The sequence below is a fragment of the Hypanus sabinus genome, chromosome 4 (genome assembly GCF_030144855.1).
Source record: "Hypanus sabinus isolate sHypSab1 chromosome 4, sHypSab1.hap1, whole genome shotgun sequence".
Classification (NCBI taxonomy): Eukaryota; Metazoa; Chordata; class Chondrichthyes; order Myliobatiformes; family Dasyatidae; genus Hypanus; species Hypanus sabinus.
Genome location: NC_082709.1, coordinates 35,963,317 through 35,986,854, shown reverse-complemented (window position 1 = coordinate 35,986,854; position 23,538 = coordinate 35,963,317). Strand labels below are relative to the sequence as shown.

The following is a 23,538-nucleotide window of genomic DNA, read 5'->3' as shown; positions in this document are numbered from 1 at the left end:
GTGGTGGTAGAAATTGAACATACCTACGAATTCCTGAAGGCCTGTGATAGTGGTGGGTCGGGGGAAATGGCGGACCGCGTCTACCTTAGCGGGCAGAGGGGTTGCCCCGTCTTTAGTAATCCTGTGGCCCAGGAAGTCGATGGTGTCGAGCCCGAAATGACATTTGGCCGGGTTGATTGTTAGACCATACTCACTCAGTCGGGCGTAGAGTTGATGGAGGTGGGACAGATGCTCCTGCCGACTGCTGCTGGCTATGAGGATGTCGTCCAAATAGATGAATGCGAAGTCCAGGTCGCGTCCCACCGCATCCATTAACCGCTGGAACGTCTGTGCACCATTCTTCAGGCCGAGCGGCATGCGGAGGAACTCGAAAAGGCCGAATGGGGTGTTGAGAGCCATTTTGGGGGCGTCGTCCGGATGCATCGGGATTTGATGGTATCCCCGTACGAGGTCCACCTTGGAGAAGATCCGTGCGCCATGCAGGTTTGCTGCAAAGTCCTGAATGTGCGGCACAGGGTAGCGGTCCGGTGTGGAAGCCTCGTTCAGCCTGCGGTAGTCGCCGCACGGTCTCCAGCCCCCTGATGCTTTGGGCACCATGTGCAGGGGGGAGGCCCATGGGCTGTCGGACCAACGGATGATCCCCAATTCCTCCATCCTCTTGAACTCCTCCTTCGCCAGTCGGAGCTTGTCCGGGGGAAGCCTTCGAGCACGGGCATCGAGGGGTGGTCCCTGGGTCGGGATGTGGTGCTGTACGCCGTGTCGGGGCATGGCTGCCGTGAACTGCGGTGCCAGAACCGATGGGAAATCCGCCAGGACTCTGGTGAAGTCGTTGTCAGACAGCAACTGGGCTTCTCCCAGGGAGAATGTCTGAAAGGTCTCGGCATGGACCAGTCTCTTCCTGGGCAGGCCGACCAGTAGGCTGTGAGCCCGCAAAAAATCCGCATCCAGGAGCGGTTGGGCTACGGCGGCCAGTGTGAAGTCCCACGTGAACTGGCTGGAGCCGAACTGTAGCTGCACCGTATGGGTGCCGTAGGTCCTTACTGTGCTGCTGTTCACGGCCCTCAGTGGGGGACCCGGTGCCCTGTTGCAGGTGTCGTAACTCGTCAGAGGTAAGACACTGATCTTGGCACCGGTGTCGACCAAAAAACGGCGTCCCGACCTCTTGTCCCACACATACAGCAGGCTATCCCGATGGCCAGCCGCTGTAGCCATCAGCGGTGGCTGGCCCTGGCGTTTCCCGGGAAATTGCAGGGCGGGCTACAGCAGCAGGCTTCTGCACCCCACCGCTGGTGGTAGAATCACCATTGTTCGTTGGGCTCCCCACCCCTGCCTCCGGGGTTAGCGGGCTCTGTGGCCCGGCCTGGTCTGGTTTGTTGCTGGGAGCGTGGCCTGGTGATCTGTGCGATGGACGCCCCACTCATCTTCTTGGCGTTCCACAGCAAGTCCGCCCGGGCTGCCACCTTCCGGGGGTCACTGAAATCCGCGTCGGACAGCAGCAGGCGTATGTCCTCGGGCAGCTGCTCCAGGAATGCCTGCTCAAACATGAGGCAGGGTTTGTGTCCGTCGGCCAGAGACAACATCTCATTCATTAAAGCCGATGGAGGTCTGTCTCCCAAGCCATCCAGGTGCAGTAAACGGGCAGTAAACGGGCTCATGCCTTGAGAGTCCGAAAGTCCTTATGAGCAGGGCTTTAAATTCTGTGTACTTGCTGTCCGCTGGGGAAGACTGTATGTACTCCTCAACCTGGGTGGCTGTCTCCTGGTCGAAGGAGCTCACCACGTAGTAGTAACGTGTGTCCTCTGAGGTTATCTGCCAAACGTGGAATTGGGCTTCTGCTTGCTGGAACTAGAGGTGAGGTCGCAGCGTCCAGAAGCTTGGCAGTTTCAACGATACTGCATGAACAAATGCGGCGTCAGTCATCTCCGGTCCAAATATCGTTTGGACCGTCGGGGTCACCAATTGTAGCGGTGTACTACACGCAGCGCTAAAATAATGACACGGAGTCGGTAAACTGCAGTTAAAGAAGATTTTATTCAAACTTCACAGCCTTGCTTTAAAGCCTCCCTGATCTCGCCCTCCCCGGGCACGGATGCTGTAGGGGGCACGTACTCACAATCCCGCGCGGGCTTTTCCCTTTGTTGGTGAAGCAGACCTGGCGCCCTTTTGGGTCTGGCCTTTGTGCCGGCGCGCTGGCTATTTGTGAGCCGGTTTGAGTGCGCTAGGAAGTGGGTCGCCACTGTCTGACAATTTTTTTTCTGATATCTTATATGTGCTATGTGTGCCTTGTGCTGTGTGTGACTGTTGGTACAGTGTTTTGGACCTTGGCCCTGGAGTAATGCTGTTTCATTTGGCTGTATTCGTGGGTATCGGTGTGTGGTTGAATGTCAATTAAACTTGAATTATCACTGTACTTCACAGTGCATTCTAGGTATCTATCCCTCTCACTTTTAACAAATATCTCAGTATTTGGGATTTCCAGCCTAGGAAAAAGGCTCCAGCTGTAAAATGGCAAACTGGTTTATGATTGGGACACAGTGAAAACCTTGCCTTGCTTGCCATTCAAACAAATCAATAATGTCAGCAGTACATTGAGGTAGTTAAATTACAATAACAGAATGCAGAATGAAGTGTTACATTTACAGAAAAGGTGCCGTGCAGGAAGATAATGAAATGCAAAGTCACACTGAGGTAGATTGTGAGGTCAAAAGCATATCTTCCCCAGCCCACCTGAGGAACAATTCAATAGTTTTATAACAGCGGGAGAGAAGCTGTCTTTGAGCCTGATGGTATGTGATTTCAGGTTTTTGTTTGATCCTCTGCCTGATGGGACAAGGGGTATGAGAGCATGTCCAGGGTGAGTGGGACTTCATAAGACCATAAGACATTGGAGCAGAATTAGGCCACTTGGCCCATTGAGTCTGTTCCACCATTCAATCACAGCTAATCCTCTTCTCCCCTCCTCAGCCCCTCTCCCCAGCCTTCTCCCCGTAACCTTTAATGCCGTGTCCAATCAAGAACCGATCAAGCTCTGCCTTAAATATATACAACGACCTGGCCTCCACAGCTGCCTGTGGTAACAAATTCCACAAATTCTCCCCATCAGGGCTAAAGAAGTGTCTCTGCATCTCTGTTTTAAATGGACACCTTTCTATACTGAGGCTGGGCCCTCTTGTCCAAGACTCTCCCATCATTGGGAAACATCCTTTCCACTTCTACTCTATCTAGGCCTTTCAACATTCCAACCCTCTCCAACGTCAGCACATCTTTTCTTAGATGAGGAACCCAAACTGTTCACAATACTCGAGGTGAAGCCTCACCAGTGCCTTATAAAGCCTCAGCATCACATCCCTGCTCTTATATTTTAGACCTCTTTAAATGAATGCAAACATTGCATTTGCCTTCCTCACCATCGACTTTACCTGCAAGTTAACCTTTAAGGTATTTTGCACAAGGACTCCCAAGTCCAGTTGCATCTCAGATTTTCAATTTTCTCCATTTAGAAAATAGTCTGCACATTTATTTCTACTAGGAAAATGCATGGCCATGCAGCTTCCAATAGGGTATTTCATTTGCCACCATCTTGCCCGTTCTACTAATCTGTCTAAGTCTTTCTGCAGCCTACCCACTTCCTCAACACTATCTGCCCCTCCACCAATCTTTGCATCGTCTGCAAACTTGACAACAAAGCCATTTGTTCCTTCACCTAAATCATTGATATACGGCATAAAAAGATGTGTTCCCAACACTGATCCCCGCAGAACACCACTAGTCACAGGCAGCCAACCAGACAAGGATCCTTTTATACCACTCACTGCCTCCTACCAATCAGCCAATACTCTAACCATGCCATAGCTTTCCTGTAATGCTACGAGCTCTTAACTCTGTAAGCAGCTGCATGTATGGCACCAAGTCAAAGACCTTCTGAAAGTTCAATATACAACCCCTGCATCCCCTTTATCTATCCTATGTGTAATCTCCTCAAAGAATTCCAACATGTTTGTCAGGCAAGATTTCCCCTCAAGGAAACTGTGCTGACTTTGTCTAATCTTGTCCCGTGTCACCAAATACTCTATAACCTCATCCTTAGCAATTGACTCCAGCATCTTCCCAACCACTGAGGTCAGGCTGACTATTGTTCCCTTCCTGCTGTCTTCTTCCGTTCTTTAAGACTGGAGTGATGTTTGCAATTCTCCAGTCCTCTTGTGCCTTGCCAGATTCCAAGGAGTTTTGAAACATCATTACTAATGCCTCCACAATCTCTACTGCTACATCTTCAGAAATATGGGGTACAGTTCATCTGGCCCAGTGACTTACCTACCCTGAGGTCTTTCAGCTTTTTGAGCACCTTCTCCCTTGTAATAGTAGCTGCACTCACATCTAAGGAGGGCTAAGCCATCGATGAAGCCTGTTTCCCATCCAAGGGGTCAGTGTGGACATGGTAGAGGATTACAAATACCTGGGGATACGAATGGACAATAAACTGGACTGGTCAAAGAATACTGAGGCTATCTTCAGGAAGGGTCAGAGCCATCTCTATTTCCTGAGGAGACTGAGGTCCTTTAACATCTGTCGGACAATGCTGAGGATGTTCTACGAGTCTGTGGTGGCCAGTGCTATTATGTTTGCTGTTGTGTGCTGGGGCAGCAGGCTGAGGGTAGCAGACACCAAAAGAATCAACAAACTCATTCGTAAGGCCAGTGATGTTGTTGGGGTGGAACTGGACTCTCTGACGGTGGTGTCTGAAAAGAGGATGCTGTCCAAGTTGCATGCCATCTTGGACAATGACTCCCCTCCACTCCATAATGTACTGGTTAGGCACAGGAGTACATTCAGCCAGAGACTCATTCCACTGAGATGTAACACTGAGCGTCATAGGAAGTCATTCCTACCTGTGGCCATCAAACATTACAACTCCTCCCTCGGAGTGTCAGACACCCTAAGCCAATAGGCTGGTCCTGGACTTATTTCCACTGGGCATGATTAACATCATTATTTAATTATTTATGGTTTTATATTGCTATATTTCTTCACTGTTCTTGGTTGGTGCGGCTGTAATGAAACTCAATTTCCCTCGGGATCAATAAAGTATGCCTGTCTGTCTCTTCCCTCACACCCTTCAACTCCTGGCGCACTGCTAGTGTCTTCCACAGTGAAGACTGATGCAAAATGTTCGTTTAGCTATCTCCTTGGCCCTCATTATTATTTCTCTGGCCTCATTTACCTTTAGGTAAGTTACTTGTGAGGAATAGGAAGTATGACTTTGAGGCTGGTGTTCTGTACTGGGTGTCAGATGTGGGAAGTTCAGGAGAATCCCAGCCTCCTGGACAGGCACATCTGTGCCAGGTGATTCAAGCTGCAACTCCTTAGGGGCCGTGTTAGGGAAATGGAGATGCAGCTCGATGACCTTCGTCTGGTCAGGGAAAGATAAGGAGGTGACAGAGAGGAGTTATAGGTAAGTAGTCACACCAGGGCCTCGGGAGATGGATAAGGGGGTAACAGTCAGGAGAGGGAAAAGCAAGAGTCAGATACTAGAGAGTACCCCCTGTGGCTGACCCCCTTAACAATAAGTACTCCTGTTTGAGTACTTTTGGAGGGGGTGGGGACAGCCTACTGGGCGGAAGCAACAGTGGCCATGCCTCTGGTACAGAGTCTGGCCCTGTGGCTCAGAAGGGTAGGGAAAGGAAGAGGATGGCAGCAATGATAGGGGACTCTATAGTTAGGGGTCAGACAGGTGATGCTGTGGATGCAGGAAAGAAACACAAATGATAGTTTGCCTCCCAGGTGCCAGGATCCCGGATGTTTCTGATAACGTCCACAATATCCTTATGTGGGAAGGTGAACAGCCAGAGGTCATGGTACATATTGGTACCAACGACATAGGTAGGAAATGGGAGGAGGTCCTGAAAACAGGCTGCAGGACTTAGGAAGGAAGTTGAGAAGCAGGACCTCAAAAGGTAGTAATCTTGGGATTACTGCCTGTACCACGTGACAGTGAGTATAGGAATAGAGTGAGATGGAGGATAGATGTGTGGCTAAGGGATTGGAACAGGGGGCAGGGATTCAGGTTTCTGGATCATTGGGACCTCTTTTGAAGCAGGTGTGACCTGTACAAAAAGGACGGATTGCACTTGAATCTGAGGGGGACCAATACCCTGGCAGGGAGGTTTGCTAAGGATATTAAGGGGTTTAAACTAGAATTGCTGGGGGGGTGGGAACCAAACTGAAGAGACGGAGGAAGGGGTAGTTGGCTCACAAATATGGAAAACTTGTAGACAGTGAGAAAGGGAGGATAGGCAGGTAATAGAGAATGTATATGTTCAGACCAATGGTTTGAGATGTGTCTATTTTAACACATGGAGTATCATGAACAAAGCGGATGAGATTAGAGCGTGGATCAGTACTTGGAGATATGATGTAGTGGCCATTACAGAGACTTGGATGGCTCAGGGGCAGGAATGGTAACTTAGAGGGGCAAGCTTTAGATGTTTCAGAAAGGACAGGGAGGGAGGCAAAAGAGGTGGAGGTGTAGCACTGCTGATTAGAGATAGTGTCACAACTGCAGAAAAGGAGGAAGTCATGGAGGGATTGTCTACTGAGTCTCTGTGGGTGGAAGTTACGACCAGGAAGGGGTCAATAAATCCACTGGGTGTTTTTTATAGACCACCCAATGGTAACGGGGACATCAAGGAACAGAAAAGGAGACAGATTTTGGAACAGTGTAATAACAGAGTCATCATGGTGGGAGATTTACATTTCCCAAATATCGATTGGCATCTCCCTAGAACAAGAACTGTGGTATACAAAGACTGTTGTAAATCTAGTGAAGAAGAAGAGCTTATGAAAGGTTCAAAAAAACTAGGTAATGATAGAGATCCAGAAGATTATAAGGCTAGCAGAAAGGAGCTTAAGAATGAAATTAGGAGAGCCAGAAGGGGCCATAAGAAGGCCTTGGCAAGCAGGATAAAGGAAAACCCCAAGGCATTCTACAAGTATGTGAAGAGCAAGAGGATAAGATGGGAGAGAACAGGACCAATCAAGTGTGACAGTGGAAAAGTGTGTATGAAACCAGAGGAGATAGCGGGGGTGCTTAATGAATACTGTGGTTCAGTATTTACTATGGAAAAGGATTGGCAATTGTAAGGATGACTTACAGTGGACTGAAAAGCTTGAGCATATAGACATTAAGAAAGAGGATGTGGTGGAGCTTTTGGAAAGCATCAAGGTGGATAAGTCACCGGGACTGGACGAGGTGTACCCCAGGCTACTGTGGGAAGCAAGGGATCATCAATGAGTATGGGAGAGGTTCCGGAGGATTGGAGGGTTTCAGATGTTGTTCCTTTACTCAAGAAAGGGTGTAGAAATAGCCCAGGAAATTATAAACCAGTGAGTCTTACTTCAGTAGTTGGTAAGTTGATGGAAAAGATCCTGAGAGGCAGGATTTTTGAACATTTGGAGAGGCATAATATGATTAGGAATAGTCAGCTTGGCTTTGCCAGCAGGTCGTGCCTTACGAGCCTGATTGAATTTTTTGAGGATGTGACTAAACACATTGATGAAGGTAGAACAGTAGATGTAGTGTATATGGATTTCATCAAAGTATTTGATATGGTACCCCATGCAAATCTTTTTGAGCAAGTAAGGAGACATAGGATCCAAGTGGGCCTTGCTTTGCGGATCCAAAATTGGATTCCCACAGAAGGCAAAGAGAGCTTGTAGATGGGTCATATTCTGTGTGGAGATTGGTGACCAGTGCTGTGCCTCAGGGATCTGTTCTGGGATCCTTTCCCTTTGTGACATCTATAAATGACCTGGATGAGGAAGTGGAGGGATGGGTTAGTAAATTTTCTGCTGACTTAAAGGTTGGGGGTGTTGTGGATAGTGTGGAGGGCTGTCAGAGCTTACAGTGGGACAAAAATAGGATGCAAAACTGGGCTGAGAAGTGGCAGATGGAGTTCACCCCAGGTAAGTGTAAGGTGGTTCATTTTGTTAGGTCAAATACGATGCAGAATATATTATTAATGGTAAGACTCTTGGCAGTGTGGAGGATTAGAGGAATCATGAGGTCCGAGTCCATAGGACACTCAAAGCTGCTGTGCAGGTTGACTCTGTGTTTAAGAAGGCCTATGGTGCATTGGCCTTCATCAACCATGGGTTTGAGTTTAAGAGCTAAGAGGTGATGTTAAAGCTATATAGGTACCTTGATCAGACCCCATTTGGAGTACTGTGTTCAGTCCTGTTCACCTCACTTGAGGAAGGATGTGTAAACAATAGAAAGGGTGCAGAGGAGATTTACAAGGATGCTGCCTGATTGGGGGGTATGCCTTATGAGAATAGGTTGCGTGAACTTAGCCTTTTCTCCTTGGAGTGACGGAGGATGAGAGGTGACCTAATAGAGATGTATAAGATGATGAGAGGCATTGATCATGTGGATAGTCAGAGGCTTTTTCCCAGGGCTGAAATGGTTGCCATAAGAGGACCCAGGTTTAAGGTGCTTGGAAGTAGGTACAAAGGATATATCAAGGGTAAGTTTTTTTTTTATGCAGAGAGTGCTGCGTGTGTGGAATGGGCAGCCGGTGACGATGGTGGAGACAGATACAATAGGATTATTTAAGAGGCTCCCGGACAGGTACATGGAACTTAGAAAAATAAAGGGCTATGGGTAATCCTAGGTAATTTCTAAAGTAAGTACATATTCAGCCCAGCATTGTGGGCTAAAGGGCCTGTATTGTGCTGTTAGTTTTGTATGTTTCAATGTTTCTAGAAGTCATATATCCATTTTCAACTTTTTTTTTCTTGAAAAATATTTTACTATCCACTTTGATATTATTTGTTAGCTTGATTTTGAATTTCATTTTTTCCCTCCTAATTATTCCTTTAGTTGCTTTTTGTAGGTTTATAAAAGCTTCACAATCCACTATCTTACTGTGAATTTTTGCTTTATTGCATGCCCTCACATTGGCTTTTACAATAGCTTTGACCTCCCTTGTCAGCCACAGTTGTACTATTTTGCTATTTAAGTATTTCTTCATTTTTGGAATACATCTATCCTGTACCTTCCTTATTTTTCCCAGAAACTCAAGCCATTGCTGCTCTGTTGTCATCCCTGCCAGCGTCTCCTTCCAGCTATTTAGCCTTCCAGACTCCATTTAAAATATTGCTACATCAGACTTTACTTTCTCCCTATCAAATTTCAAGTTGAACTCAATCATATTGTGGTCACTGACTCCTAAGGGTTCTTTTACCTTAGCTCCCCAATCATCTCCAGTTCATTACATCACACCCAATCCAGTAGAGCTGATCCCTCAGTAGGGTTTACGACAAACTGCTCTAAAAAGCCATCTCATTGGCATTTAACAAACTCACTCTCTTGGGATCCATTTCCAACCTGATTTTCCCTATCGACCTGCATGTGGAAATTTCCCATGATGATCATTGCCCTTCTGATTTGCCTTTTCTATCTCTTGTTGTAATCTGTGGTCCACCTTCCAGCTGCTGTTGGGAGGCCTGTATATAACTGCCATCAGGGTCCTTTTACACTTTCAGTTTCTTAATTCAAAATCCTCCATTCCTATGTCACATTTTGCTACTGATTTGATGCCATTCTTTACCAGCCGAGCCATGCCACCACCTCTGCCTACCTTCCTATCCCTCCAATACAATGTGTAACCTTAGACATTCAACTCCTAACTACAACTTTCAGCCACAATTCAGTGACGGCCACAACATCATACACAACAATCTAGAAAAGTGCAACAAGATCATCCACCTTATTTTTTTATACTCTATGCAATGCGATATAACACATTGAGTGCTGCCTTTGCTGCCCTTTTTGATTCTGCATCCCTAATGCACTCACCCTGCTGGCCACAATTATTTCCTATCATCTGCCTGTCCTTCCTGACAGTCTGACTGCATGCTGTCTTTGCTTTTTTAACCATCCGCCCTGTCCTGAGTCCCTTCACTCTGGTCCCACCCCCCTGCCAGATTAATTTAAACACTCCCCGACAGCTCTAACAAACCTGCCCACAGAAATATTGGTTCCCCTCAAGTTCAGGTCATACCTCTCCCAGAAGAGATCTAATGATCCAAGAACCTGGAACCTTGCCCCTGCACCAGCTGCTCAGTCATACATTAATTTGCCAAATCATCCTGTTTCTACCCTCACTGGTGCGTGGCACAGGCAGCAATCCAGAAATTACTACCAGGGAGGTCCTGCTTCTCAGCTTTCTACCTAGCTCTCTAAATTCTCTTTTCAGGATCTCTACTTTTCCATCCAATTCATTGGTACCAGTATGTACCAAGACATCTGGCTGCTCTCCCTCCCTCCAAAATATTGCGGATATGATCCAGTGTCCCTGACCCTGGCACCTGGGAGGCAACATACCATCCGGGTGTCCTGTTCACATTCACAGAACCTCCTGTCTGCTCCCCTATTGAATCCTCTATCATTACCACTCCCCTCATCTCCCTCTTTCCCTTCTGCACCATGCCAATGCTCAATGCCAGTAACCCGGTCTCCTGGAAGGTCACCCCCCAAAACAGTATCAATAACTGTATACTTATTATTGAGGGGAATGGCCACAGGGGTGCTCTGCACATTTCCATTTCTCCGGACAGTCACCCAGCTGCTCGTCTCCTGCAACTACTTCCCTATAACTCTGATTGATTATCTCCTCACTCTCCTGTACAAGCCGAAGACCATCCAGCTGCTGCTCCAGATCCCCAACACTGTTTTCAAGGAGCTGCCGCAAGATGCACTTCACGCAGATGTAGTTCCCTGGGACACCCAGACCTCCAGCATCCAGCGTGAAGAACACGCAACAGCCATTTACTACACCACAGTAAGAGAAAAGAGAAACCTTAACAGAAGCTTACGCAGAGCCAACGCCTCCTTTGAGCTGGAGCCTGATACTCCTACTCTCACCACTGGCCTACTCCCAACAATGGCTGCCCTGACAATGGCCACCCTGCTTGTCCCTTTTGTACTTATAAAGAAGTGTCACCAACCTGTGAGAAACCTCATTGCCAGGGCCTGCTCCTGGTGCTGATTGGACTGTCGGAATAAGCCTGATCAGCCGTGAAGCTCTCCTCTTAAGCGTCGCTGACCTACAAGAAACCTCAGTGTTGAGGCCCCCTCCTGCCGCTGATTGGGCCGTCGGAATGCTGGCTGCTTTACCAAAGTAGCGAGAAGCGTAAAATGTAAACACAATGCGTGGAAAGTGGGCTGGTTTCTGTTATATTCTGAGCTGTGTCCGCACCTTTTTACAGCTTCTTGCAATCACCAGCAGAGTTATTACCACACCAAGCCAAGGTGCAGCCAGATAGGATACTCTCTAGGGTGCTGAGGGTCAAAAGGACCATGAGCCTCCTGAGGAAGTAGAGGGGCTGGTGAGGCTTCTTGGACAAGGTGTCTACATGGTTGGAACAGGACAGGCTATTGATGATGTTCAGACCTAGGAACTTGAAGCTCTCAATCCATGTCAGCATCGTTGATAATAAACTGGAATGTGTGCAGTGTCCCCCTACCTGAAGCCAATGACCAGCTGTTTTGAAATCCCGACATGGAGGGAAAAGTTGTCGTCATATCATGCCACTATGTTCCCTATCTCCTTACTATACTCTGACTCATCATTACCTGAGATACTATGGTGGTGTGTTACGAATTCCCGTAACTGGATTACTTACCAGCAAAGATAGCGAGGTCTGTTGAAGTCTGATGGTACTATTTTTAAAAGTCTTTATTTATAAAGGGGCACAAAAATAAGATTAATACAAATATTCAGATAATGTACGTCGTCAATACTCAATCTAAAAGCGCGGGTATAATAATAATCATCAATAAGAAATAGCTCAATCGACTCTAGGGGATAATATATTGTCCGATGGAAATATAAAAGTCACTCAGTTTCTGCAGGCTTCCACCTTTGGGGACCGCTGGGTTTTCACTTGTTGGAGAGAAAGAGATTTGTGAGAAAAGAAACTTGCCCGGGTCTTTTATGAAACAAATCCGTTGAATCGGGAAAGTTGGTTCCCCGTTGTTAGTTCAAGAAAATCGTTTCTGTGGTACCCGCCACCGGCCCCCAGGCAAGGGAACCTAATGCACGTGGCTTCCTTCAAATGGCTTCCCGCTACTACGGGATTGTTAGCGTTTCTTCTGGTGCGTCTGAAAGGGGTTGTTCCCCCAGACCCTCTTTTATACCTCCTCACGGGGTCTCAGATGTCAATCAGGTTGGGATGATGCAATCCCTCTCTCAACCAGCCCACTTTGCCCGAGGGCTTGCACGTAGCATAGTCCCCAATCCACAAATGTGGTCTCCAGGAGACAATGGCCAGGTCTCTCTCATTTCCTGGGTCCTTTGAGCCAGCCCAATAATGCTCTTGCGATTCTCACAAAGGAGGGGGCTCCCCCCGCCCCTTCGGCCCCTCAGAGCTGTGGTGCATTCATAACAGGTGTCATTTGTAAACACGTAGACACGTAGAAGAGTGGAGAGCCGAGGACACCAGCTTGTGGTGAACTAGTGTGGGGAATTATTGTGGCAGAGATGTTACTGCCTATCCTTACTGATTGTGATCAGTTGGTCAGGAAGTCAATGATCAAGTTGTAAAGGAAGGTGTTGAGTCCCAAGTCAATGAGTCTGGAGATGAGTTTGCTTGGAATTATAGTACTGAAGGTGGAGCTACTGTATAGTCTATCACAGTAATCTAACTTGGGTACCTTTTCTGACAAGATGTTCTAGAATCAGGGAGATGGTATCTATCTACTGCTATCTGTGCCTCTCATAATTTTATATACCTCTATCAAGTGCCCTCTCAGCCTCCAACGATTCAGAGAAAACAATCTAAATTGTTCCACCTCTCCTTATAGTTAATACTCTCCAATCCAGGCAACATTGTGGTGAACCTCTACTGCATCATCTCTAAAGCCCCACCATCTTTCCTAAAGTACAACAACCAGAACTGTACACATCACTCCAAGTGTGGCCAAATGAAAGTCTTACACAGCTGGGTGAAACATGTTTGGGAGCTAGCTTCCCCTGGTAGTCCAGTGCATGCAGGGTGTTCATGAATCAGATAAACTTCAAACGTCACAATAATGTCATTCTTCAATTACTTTTGTAAAGGACAATTTCTGGACCTGCTCCCTATCCCTTCTGCCCAATTAGTCTGGCTACAATACATCAGAATCAGTTTTAATATCACCAGCAGACATTATGAAATCTGTTAACTTTACAGCAGCAATACATGAGAAAAATTATCAATAAATATAGAGAAAAACAACTGAGTTAGATTAATTGTATATATCAATTAAATAGTTAGGTTAAATTAAGTAGTGCAGGGTAACAGAAATTTAAAAAGTAATGAGGTAGTGTTCATAGGTTCAATGTCTATTTAGATGTAACGTCCTGGTAAAGGTTTTACTGCTAATGTTGTAGGGTTATTTCATGTAATGGTCTTTCAGTGTGTTCTGCTGGCAGTGTCTGGGTTACTGTTAAAGATAAGGGATGCTTAGGAATGTCATCCAATCAGGAGAATGGAACTGGGAGAAGGTTCTAGAGAAGGCTGGTGGAGCTGTTTTGCAACTGACATCAGTATGGGTTGAGATGTTTTTCAGCAGGAGATGGAGAGAGAGGGAGCTCAAGAGAACTGGCATAGGATTCGATTCAGCAAGAATGTGCAATCGAATGGAGCGCAAGAGGGCAGTGGTGAACAGTGGTTTCTGCATCGAAAACAACGGCTTCTGGAAGATTTGAACTCCAACTGTTCAATTATGATGGGCCCTTTTTGTTTTTTTTTCCTTCCTTTAATAACTGTTTGCTTCAGTTAACATTCTTAAATATACTTTATAATTGTATGCAGTGTAGAATCTGTTGTTCTTTGTGTCAGGCAATTGGTGGGGGCAATAAATCACAAAGCATTCGCACAAACTGGGGTTTGGGTAGGCGAGACATCCCAAACTCACGGATTTGGCAGGACCAAAGCCATATACACCATAGATGTAGGAAGCCTGAGAAAGGTGGGTTTCTCGGCACACAGTCCAGTGGCTGTTAGCAAGGGGCTAACAAGCCTCATTTCCAGAGATGCCCAGTAAAAAGTGGTTTCATAGAAATCAGATGGTGAAGGGACAAAACTGTTCCTGAATCACTGAGTGTGTGCCTTCAGACTTCTGTTCCTCCTTCCTGATGGTAACAATGAAAAGAAGGCATGACCTGCATGGTGGAGGTCCTTAACGATGAACGCCAACTTCCTAAGGCACCACTCCTTGAAGGTGCCTTGGATATTACAGAGGCTAGTCCCCATGATGGAACTGGCTAATTTTATAAGTCTGCAATAATTTGATCTTGTGCAGTAATCCCCCTCCCCAATCTTTCCCAAAAGATGATGCAGCCAGTCAGAATGCTCTCCACAGTAAATCTGCAGAAATTTGAGTGTTTTTGAAGTCATATCAAATCTCCTAATGAAATATAGCTGCTGCTGTGCTTTCTTTGTAGCTGTATCGATGTGTTGGGCCCAGGATAGATCCTCAGAGATACTGACACTCACTCTTTCCAATTCTGATCCCTTTACGTGGTCTGGTTTTCGAGTGTTTTAATTGACAAAACAAATCTCCTCAAACTCCTAATGAAATTACAGCTGCTGTCTCGGCTTCTTTATAGATGCATCGATATCTTGCACCCAGGTTAGATCTCTGGAGATAATGACACCTAGGAACCTGAAATTGCTTACTCTCTCCACTTCTGACATCAGAATCAAATGAGATTTCTGTAGAAAGAAATGGAAAGTCAGCATTTTGGGTCGAGACTTTTCATTCTAAAATGGATGTGGCTCCAGTCATCACACCTGTCACCCAGTTTTTATTTTGACAGAATGAGTGAAACTGGATTTACTTTCTACTTGCAGGCTCACTCAATACGGAGCAGTGACAACATCTCCTCACTGACTTCAAGGCTGCAAGCTTAGCCCACTGGTCTCTCTCTTTGTAACTAAACACAGCTCCAATAACATCTACAACTTCACTGACTACATCACTATTGTTGTCTGAATCATTGGTGGTGATGAGTCAATGTACAGGCGGAGATCGAACACCTGGCTGTGTAGTACTGCAATATAACTTCACACTCAATGTCAACAAATTGCACTAGCTAATTATTAACTTCAGAAAGGGGAGGTCAGCAGATTACATACTGTACCTCTTCTCATTGATGGGCCAGAGGTGGAGAGAGCTACCAGCTTTAAGTTCCTGTGTCTTAACTTCTTGGTTGACCTGACCTAGGCACCACACATAGATGCAATCATGCAGACGGCATGATAGTACCTCTTCTGTCTTAGAAACTTAAGGAGATTTGTCATGTTACTGTTATGTACCCTGTAACTGGCTGTCTGACCAGCAGAGAAAGAAGAATCCATTGTAGTCTGCTGGTACCAAACTAAAGGTGTTTATTAGTAAACTACACAATACAATATCAAAAATGCAAATATACATATAAAACAAGTTAGCAGTAATAAACCTAAAAGTGTAGGAATAATAATAAGCAATAATAAACAAGCTCTATCGATGTCTAGGGGTAAATAAATTGTCATAGGAAAGTATAGAGTTCAGTTCATAAATGCTGAGGTGGTTATGGTTGCTGTATTGAAATCGTTGGAGAGAGAGAGCGAGCGAGAGGTAACAGCAACAGCTGCGGCAGGCAAACCTTTTGTGGCTTTTTTAATCCATCGTGGCCATTCAGTTATGACTCCTCTGGTCTTTAGCTAGACCATTCTTCTGTGGTGGACTTGTCACTCTGGCATGAGTGGACACACACACAAGTCCCCACCGGCCCTGCTGTAACACTGTGAGCTTTACTGACCGATCTCCTGGTTCGGTCTCCGAAGCCCCCACCTTTCTGTGGGTTCCCAGCACTCAGTCAGTGTCCACTGGTGTGTCTGAAGGGTCTCTCTCCAGACCTGTCTTTTATCCCCACTCACGGGGTCTCAGCTATCCAACAACTCTGAATGACCATGTCCATCAAATCAGGCCACTCCTGCTATCTCCTGAGGAATGTTAGCGTGCAAAATAAAGTCCTTGTAGTGGAAGGTAAATAATCCAGGAAGAGTCAAAATACAGTAAATCAACAGTCTCTCTCCCCCTCTTATCTGTAGCAGGTTCTTGCCTGGGCGTCATCTCTCTCTCTCTCTCAGTAGCAGCATAGCAACAGCAATAGTTCGTAGTTCTTGGGGGGGGGAATGGTTAACTCTGCACCCCATTGACCATCAGGTCTGTCCATCACTCATAACATTACCAAATACTCTCATGATGTCCTACAGATTCACTGTGCCCTGATTAGTTGCATCATGGCCTGGTACAGTAATTCCAATCCTCAAAAGGAAGGGACTACAGAATGTAGTGGATACAGCCCAGTCCATCAGGGACACATTCTCCCCACCATTGAAAGCATCAACAAGATATGCAGCTTCAGAAGGTAACGTCTGTCAAGAGGATCCCCGTTGTCTAGGTTATGAATTTTTCTTGCTGCTGTGGTCAGGCAGGAGCTGAGGTCCTGAACCACCAGATTCAGAAACAGCTACTTTCCTACAATTGTCAGGTCCCAGAATGAAGCTGCAAGCCTAACCATACCTTAGCATGGGAGCACTATGGACCACTTCTTGCACCAACATGAACTTGTTTATGTATTTTTCTGCACTAAAGCCTTGTCTATTCTATTATTTTTACTGTCTCCATTATTTTATGTATATTTTATATTCTGTGTGTTGTCTGAACTTTGAGGTGCTGCAATAAGCTAGTTTTTCCATTGGTACCCTTATCTTGGACTTTTTTCTGCCTGATTGATCAGTGCCATCATTCTGTGTGGACCACCATATACTCATGGGATAAGTAATCTTGTTTTTCTTGGCAGCCACCCACCCCACCAAACTGCTGCTCTGGGACAGTTTAGATCAGAGAGCATCAATAAAATATCTTACTGCTCAAATAATGACTGTGGGACGATGGGAATGAAAGGGTGATGACCATCAATTCGGACAACTGGCTGTACTGATGTAAATGAATATTAATTAGTCAGTAGTATCAAGAGAACAACCTCTCCCTCAATGCTGCAAAAATAAAGGAGCTAGTTGTGGACGACAGGAGGAATGGAGACAGGCTAACCCCTATTGACATCAATGGATCTGGGGTTGAGAGGGTGAACAGCTTTAAGTTCTTCAGCCACATGATCTGTATATACCAGCTGTGTGGTGAAAAAAGCCTCTTTCATTTCAGACGGTTGAAGAAGTTTGGCTTGAGTCCCCAAATCCCAAGAACTTTCTACAGGGGCACAATTGAGAACATCCTGACTGGCTGCATCACTGCCTCATATGGGAACTGAAATTCCCTCAATCACAGGACTCTGCAGAGAGTGGTGCGGACAGCTGAGTGCATCTGTAGATGTGAACTTCCCACTATTCAGGACACTTACAGAGACAGGTGTGTAAAAAGGGCATGAAATTGTAACTGGGGACCCGAGTCACACCAACCACAAACTGTTCCAGCTGCCACCTTCTGGGAAAACGGTATTGTAGCATTAAAGCCAGGACCAACAGGTTCCGGGACAGCTTCTTCCACCAGGCCATCAGACTGATTAACTCATGTAGATCCAATTGCATTTCTATGCTATACTGACTGTCCTCTTGTACAAACTGTTTGTTACAAATTACGATAAATTGCACATTTAGACAGAGATGTAAAGATTTTTACTCATGTTTGTGAAGGATGTAAGAAATAAAGTCAATTCAATTTATTCTTTTATTTAGATACAGCATAGAACAGGCCCTTCGAGTGGTGCCTCCCAGCAACCCAACAACTGTACCCTAGCCTAGTCACGGGACAATTTACAATGACCAATTAATCTACTAAATGGTACGTCTTTAGACTGTGGAAGGAAATTAGAGCACCCTGAGGAAACCCCCGCACACAAAGGAAGGAACATACAAACTTGCTAACCGCAGACACTGGATTCGAACTCTGAACTCTGATGCTCCAAGCTGTAGTAGCATTGCGCTAACCGCTATGCTACTGTGGCACATCTTTCAGTTATTTTTCTGCAGAAATTGTGGTTAATTTCTGTCATAAAATCAGCTCTCTGTCCCTTTGAATACTCTCTTTTTAGTAACAAATTGACTTCATTGGTTGCACATCAGAAAGTTGGCTGTAAGCACAAACACTTACTCTTGCTCACATCCAATCAATAGTCTGACAGTGGCATTAGAACCCAGTTACAGTGGGGACTCTGTAAAATTGTCAATGCTTTTGTCAAATGCAGCCTCAAGGAAACATTTTCTGTAAATTTCTACATTAAGTCAGTTATTTTCTTAAATGGCATTACAATCAAGTTGTCCTTGAAAATGTGGGCAGCCTGGTAGCATAGAAGTTAGTGTAATGCTATTCCAGAGTTTGAGTTCCCACCGTTGTCTATACATTCCACGTGATTGCATGGGTTTCCTCCAGGTGCTCCGGTTTCCTTCTACATTCCAAAGACCTACAGGTTAGTAGCCAATTGTTCACATCTCTTAAAAAAATAAAATTAAATGAATAAAAACTCCAACAGCTGCCACATTCAGCGGTACCCAATCCTGGAATTATTACTGTCAGTGCAGTCAATAAATCTACTTGAACTATTGCCCACATCAACAGCTTAGTGCATATGCACTGCAGCTGACAGCACTGTTGATTACTGCTCTCACTTTGGCTGATTCAGTACCCAAATGATGAAATCACTCAGCAAATCAAATAGTCTTTATCTTCTAATGAAAGATCATCAACCTCAAACAGTAATTCTGCTACTTGGGTTGAAGATACTACCAGAAGTGTATTCCTGGCACTGTCTATTTTCACTCTTGCTTCAGGCAACATCAACAATTGCAGCAAAAATGAGACCTGAGACAAACGTGATAATTACAGATCATTGTCTGGTATATGTTGTGCATAATTTATGTTCTGCGTGTTGGCTGAACATACGTGCCTGTGATGCTGTGCTGTAATTGAACCTGGACCTCACTGTAGCTGAGCCTATGGCAATAAACTTGACTTGTAATTTTAGTGATTGGGAATATTAACAAATTCGTAATCCAGCTCTGGGCTGATTGTCACCAATGTATGAACAGCCAATCATGTTTGGCTATCTTTGTTTAGCAAGTGCAAGATCTTGAGAATTAAGTGAATGACCTGTAAATAAGACCATAAAACGTGGGAGCAAAATTAGGCCCTTTGGACCATCAAGAAGTGTGCTCTACCATCCCATCATGACTGATTTATTATCCCGTTCAACCCCATTCTCCTACATTCATTCTACCAGCGCAGAACCATACACTTCGTTACACTGTCTCCATCAGCCACTTCTTTGCTCATTCTCCTAAATCTGTCCAAGTCCTTTTGCAGATTCTGCTTCCCAACACTACTTGGCCCTTCACCTATCTTCCTATTGTCCTGCAAACTTGGCCACAAAGCCATCAATTCTGTTGTCCAGGTCATAGACTTATAAGATGAAAGTCTTATCTTATACTGTAAGATATAGGTCACAACATCGACCACTAGTCACCAACAGCCAACCAGAGAAGTCCCCCTTTATTCCCACTCTTTGCTTCCTGCCAGTCAGACAATTTTCTATCTGTTTTCTTCCTCCAATACCAGAGGCTTTTATCTTGTTTAGGAGCTTCACATGTGGCACCTTGTTAAACGCTTTCTGAAAATCCAAGTAAACAACATCCACTGACTCTCCTTTTTCTATCCTGGTTGTTATTTCCTCAAAGAATTTACACAGATTTGCAAGACAAGATTTCTCCTTAAGGAAACTATGTTGACTTTGGCCAATTTTATGTGTCTCCAAGTACCCCAAACCTCATCCTTAATAATGGCTCCAATATCTTACCAACCACTGAAGCCTGGCTAACTGGCATATAATTTCCTGTCTTTTGCCTCCTTCTCTCCCTTCTTAAAGAGTGGAGTGTCATTTGCAATTTTCCAGTCCTCTGGAACCATTCCTTAATGAATTGATTCTTGAGAGATCATTACTAATGCCTCCACAATCTCTTCAGCCACCTCTTTCAGAACTCTGTGGTGTAAATTTTTATTACATTTACTATTGATTTGTACTCCAGGGAGCGCGAAGTGCAGAATCAAATATCGCTGTGATGATTGTACGCTCTAGTATCAATTGTTTGGCGACAATAAAGTAATAAAGTAAAAATAATCCATCTGGTCTAGGTGACTTATCTACTTTCAGACCTTTCTGCTTCCTAAACACCTTCTCCGTAATAATAGCAACTACACTTACTTTTGCCCCGATACACTTGAATTTCTGGCATACTGCTAGCATCTTCCAGAGAGAAAACTGACACAAAATACTTAATGAGTTCAAATGAACCTAAAAATAAAGCACTGTGATGAATAGTATGGGGTTTCAACTCTGGAGAAGATGAATACTCGAGAGTTAACCTCCACCTTGCATTAGGCAAAGAGGAATTACCAAGGAATCCAGCTGCGAAGTTTCTCCAGCAAAGTTTCAACCTTCCTCGTCAGTTCCTTCTGTTTTGCAGTCATACTCAAAATACATTGAAGTCTGGAAATAGAACACATTGAAAAAGGTATCAAGCACATCACACAGTACCAACTTGGTTTAACGTCCATACATTATGACTAACAAAGATGCTGCAACTGTGAGCAGTTCAGTGGCCGAATAATTGCATGCAGGCCAACTGGGAGACCAACTACTGCCTCCAGAACTCCATCTGAGGTAGCTGATTGCAGGGGTGATCAAAAGGCTGGGTGCCAAGGGGTAACAATTTTGGCGTGGGGTGTGGGATGTGGGGCCAAAGCTGAAGCAGGTGGTTTTTCCGCGGCAACCAGATGATCAGGAGCCAACAGTACTTACTCTCCACTGTGATTTCCTCAGCAAAAGCACTTTGCTGAAATAAAATCAAACAGGATCATGGAATTAACCTATATCCAGTTTCTACTTAAAATTTAAGAATCAAAGGACATGGATTTTAATGGCAAATTCTGGACCAGCAGAGAACCAAAAACATTCTGTGTCTCTCAGCTGAACAATAGTTTGGGATGTGAAATACTTGCAGGTGAAGCTGATGCACACTCCAGCACTGATACTGAAAGCTCATTCTCTATATATGGAATATGATGTAACAGGGCACACACTGCATCTGGCACTCACTGGACTGTTCTAACATGTTGCTTCATGACAAGCTGTTGAAATTGCAAGCTGGTAACACTGCAATGAGCGAGTTTGGACATCTGGTACCCATGAATATGAAAAGCAACCATGCAACCAGTCCAATTTCAGAACTGTGGAAGTAATAGGGCAAGGAGCAGAGAAAGCATAGAATGAGTGAATTCTATTACATCAATATATTAATTTAATGCTCATAACTTGATTATTTATTTTATTTAGATGTAACGCAGAACAGGCTCTTCTGGCCCTTCGAGCTGTGTCGCCCAGCAACCCACCGATTTAACCCTAGCCTAGTCATGGGACAATTTACAAGGACCAATTGATCTACTAACCGGTACATCGTCAAACTGTGGAATACTATTCTAGAATTAGCAATTCTATTATCAATAAAATTATGGATAAATAGAGGGGCAAAGAGAATTCACTTTTTTTTTTAAACCCTGTTCCACAGAAAGGCTTATTAGGATTGATGGGGGGATTTAAAGATGCATTTTAAAGAAGAGGAGAAAAGTAGTTTAAAAGGGAAGGATTTCCAGAGCTTAAGGTCTAAGATTATATTGCTACCGATGATCCAGTGACAGCAAGCATTTGTATTCAAGCAAAGCCTGAAAAGCTAGATTGGCCAGAGGAAACCTATCCCAAATACCAATGATTATTTGCAAGTGAATTGGGACAGGGCTGCTGAGGGCCATGTGGAAATGTTCACTTCATAATGCAAGTGACAAGATTTAGAAGTTGCAGCTAACAGCAAGATTTCACAGCTGCAAGTGCACGAAAGAGAGCGCGGTCGTGTGCGTGTACAGGGTGTCTGTGTGCATATACACATGTACCCACAGAGAACTAACCAGCACAATGAAGGAAGGCCAGTGATGGATAGCTTGTCAGTATCAACACAAGGGCATAGCTGAGACTGCTTTATAGCTGTGTGATTTGACCACAAGAAGGGGAGCCAAACAATAAGGGCATCTGGGAACTACCTTTCTATGAAGGGGTCTCATGAACGGACGCACTGACAACTAAACAACTCTCTCACCTGATAAGATGGCGTGTTTTGTTTACTCAAGCTTTCAATGAGTGATAACCTGAAACAATGGACTTCAGAAACATGAGAATCATAGGCTGGGATAAGAACAGAATGAAATCTTTGGAAAGTTGGAGGAAAATTATATAAAAGACAATTCTGAGACATAAGGAGTGTCCACCTTGAGTACAACCATTGCAAGGAGGAGAGGCCCAGTTCAGAATGCTGAGAAAGACCAACCCTGGAGTGAACCTGGCCAGATTATCTCACATAAACAGCATTTGAGTCCATAAGACATTAGAAAAAATTAAGCCATTTGATCATGGCTGACGAGTTTCCCTCTCAACCCCATTCTTCTTGTAACCTTTCATGCACTGACTCATCAAAAATATACGCACTTCAATGACTTGGCAACAAATTCCAGATCCACCACCCTCTGGCTAAAGAAATTCTTTATCTCTGTTCTAAATGGACATCCCTCTATTCTGAGATTGGTCCTCGACTCCCTCACTATATGAAACATCCACTGCACGTGGACTCTGTCTGGGCCTTTCAATATTCGATAGGTTTCAATGCGATCTCTCCCCGTTCTTCTAAATTCCAGTGAGCACAGGTCAAGAGACATGACAAGCCTTTGCACCTGGAATCATCTTCGTGAACTTCCTTTGAATTCTCTCCAAAGTCCAACCAGTGAGCCTTTTTATTTAGTACAAGTGAAAGGAACGGTAAAAGTTATTTGAATTCAGTGGTACATACTGTATGTGTGCTTAAGTAACTCAAGAGCATATAAAGATTAAGTTGTACTAAAGGTCTTTGTTTGACTCATCAGTTTAATTTTATAGAGATAATAGGATCAACAGGGTAGAAACTTCTACAAAGTATTATTGTGTGAAGACTGCAGTGACTTTATGACCATCTGCCCAAATTCTTGCTCTCGTTAATAGACTGAGCACATCTTCCTCTTAATTAGCAGCTCACCTGTTGGTGATAGTAGCTTAAAGTGTTTATAGACAGCATAAATCTTTTTCACCCCCTTTGTTTTATTGTTCTCTCCAGGTGTGAGAATGGATCAGTGCTTTCAGAACGTACTCAGGGGTGGAGGACTTTACTGTTCATCATCAGCCATGGCTCTGCAGCACCATCATACAGTCTGACTGGCCAGGTCACGAAGGACATCACACCGGGATGGAGGAAAACCAATTCTTATCATCCTTACCAGCCTACTTGCTGCATACATGTCTGTATTGGAGTATTGGTAGGAGTGACCATCGCACCGTATTTATCCCATTTTCAGTCACT

The 23,538-nt window shown here is 44.8% G+C and overlaps 1 protein-coding gene across 1 annotated transcript in view; it reads left to right on the top strand.

Moving 5' to 3' along the window:
* zswim2 (zinc finger, SWIM-type containing 2) overlaps window positions 1-23,522 on the top strand; it is a 104,706-nt gene extending 81,184 nt beyond the window's left edge. The window contains exon 11 of the mRNA XM_059966825.1: window positions 23,296-23,522. Coding sequence (XP_059822808.1) covers window positions 23,296-23,301 — 6 coding nt within the window. The 3' untranslated portion in view covers window positions 23,302-23,522. The remainder of the gene's footprint in view (window positions 1-23,295) is intronic.
* Window positions 23,523-23,538: the final 16 nt, after the last annotated feature.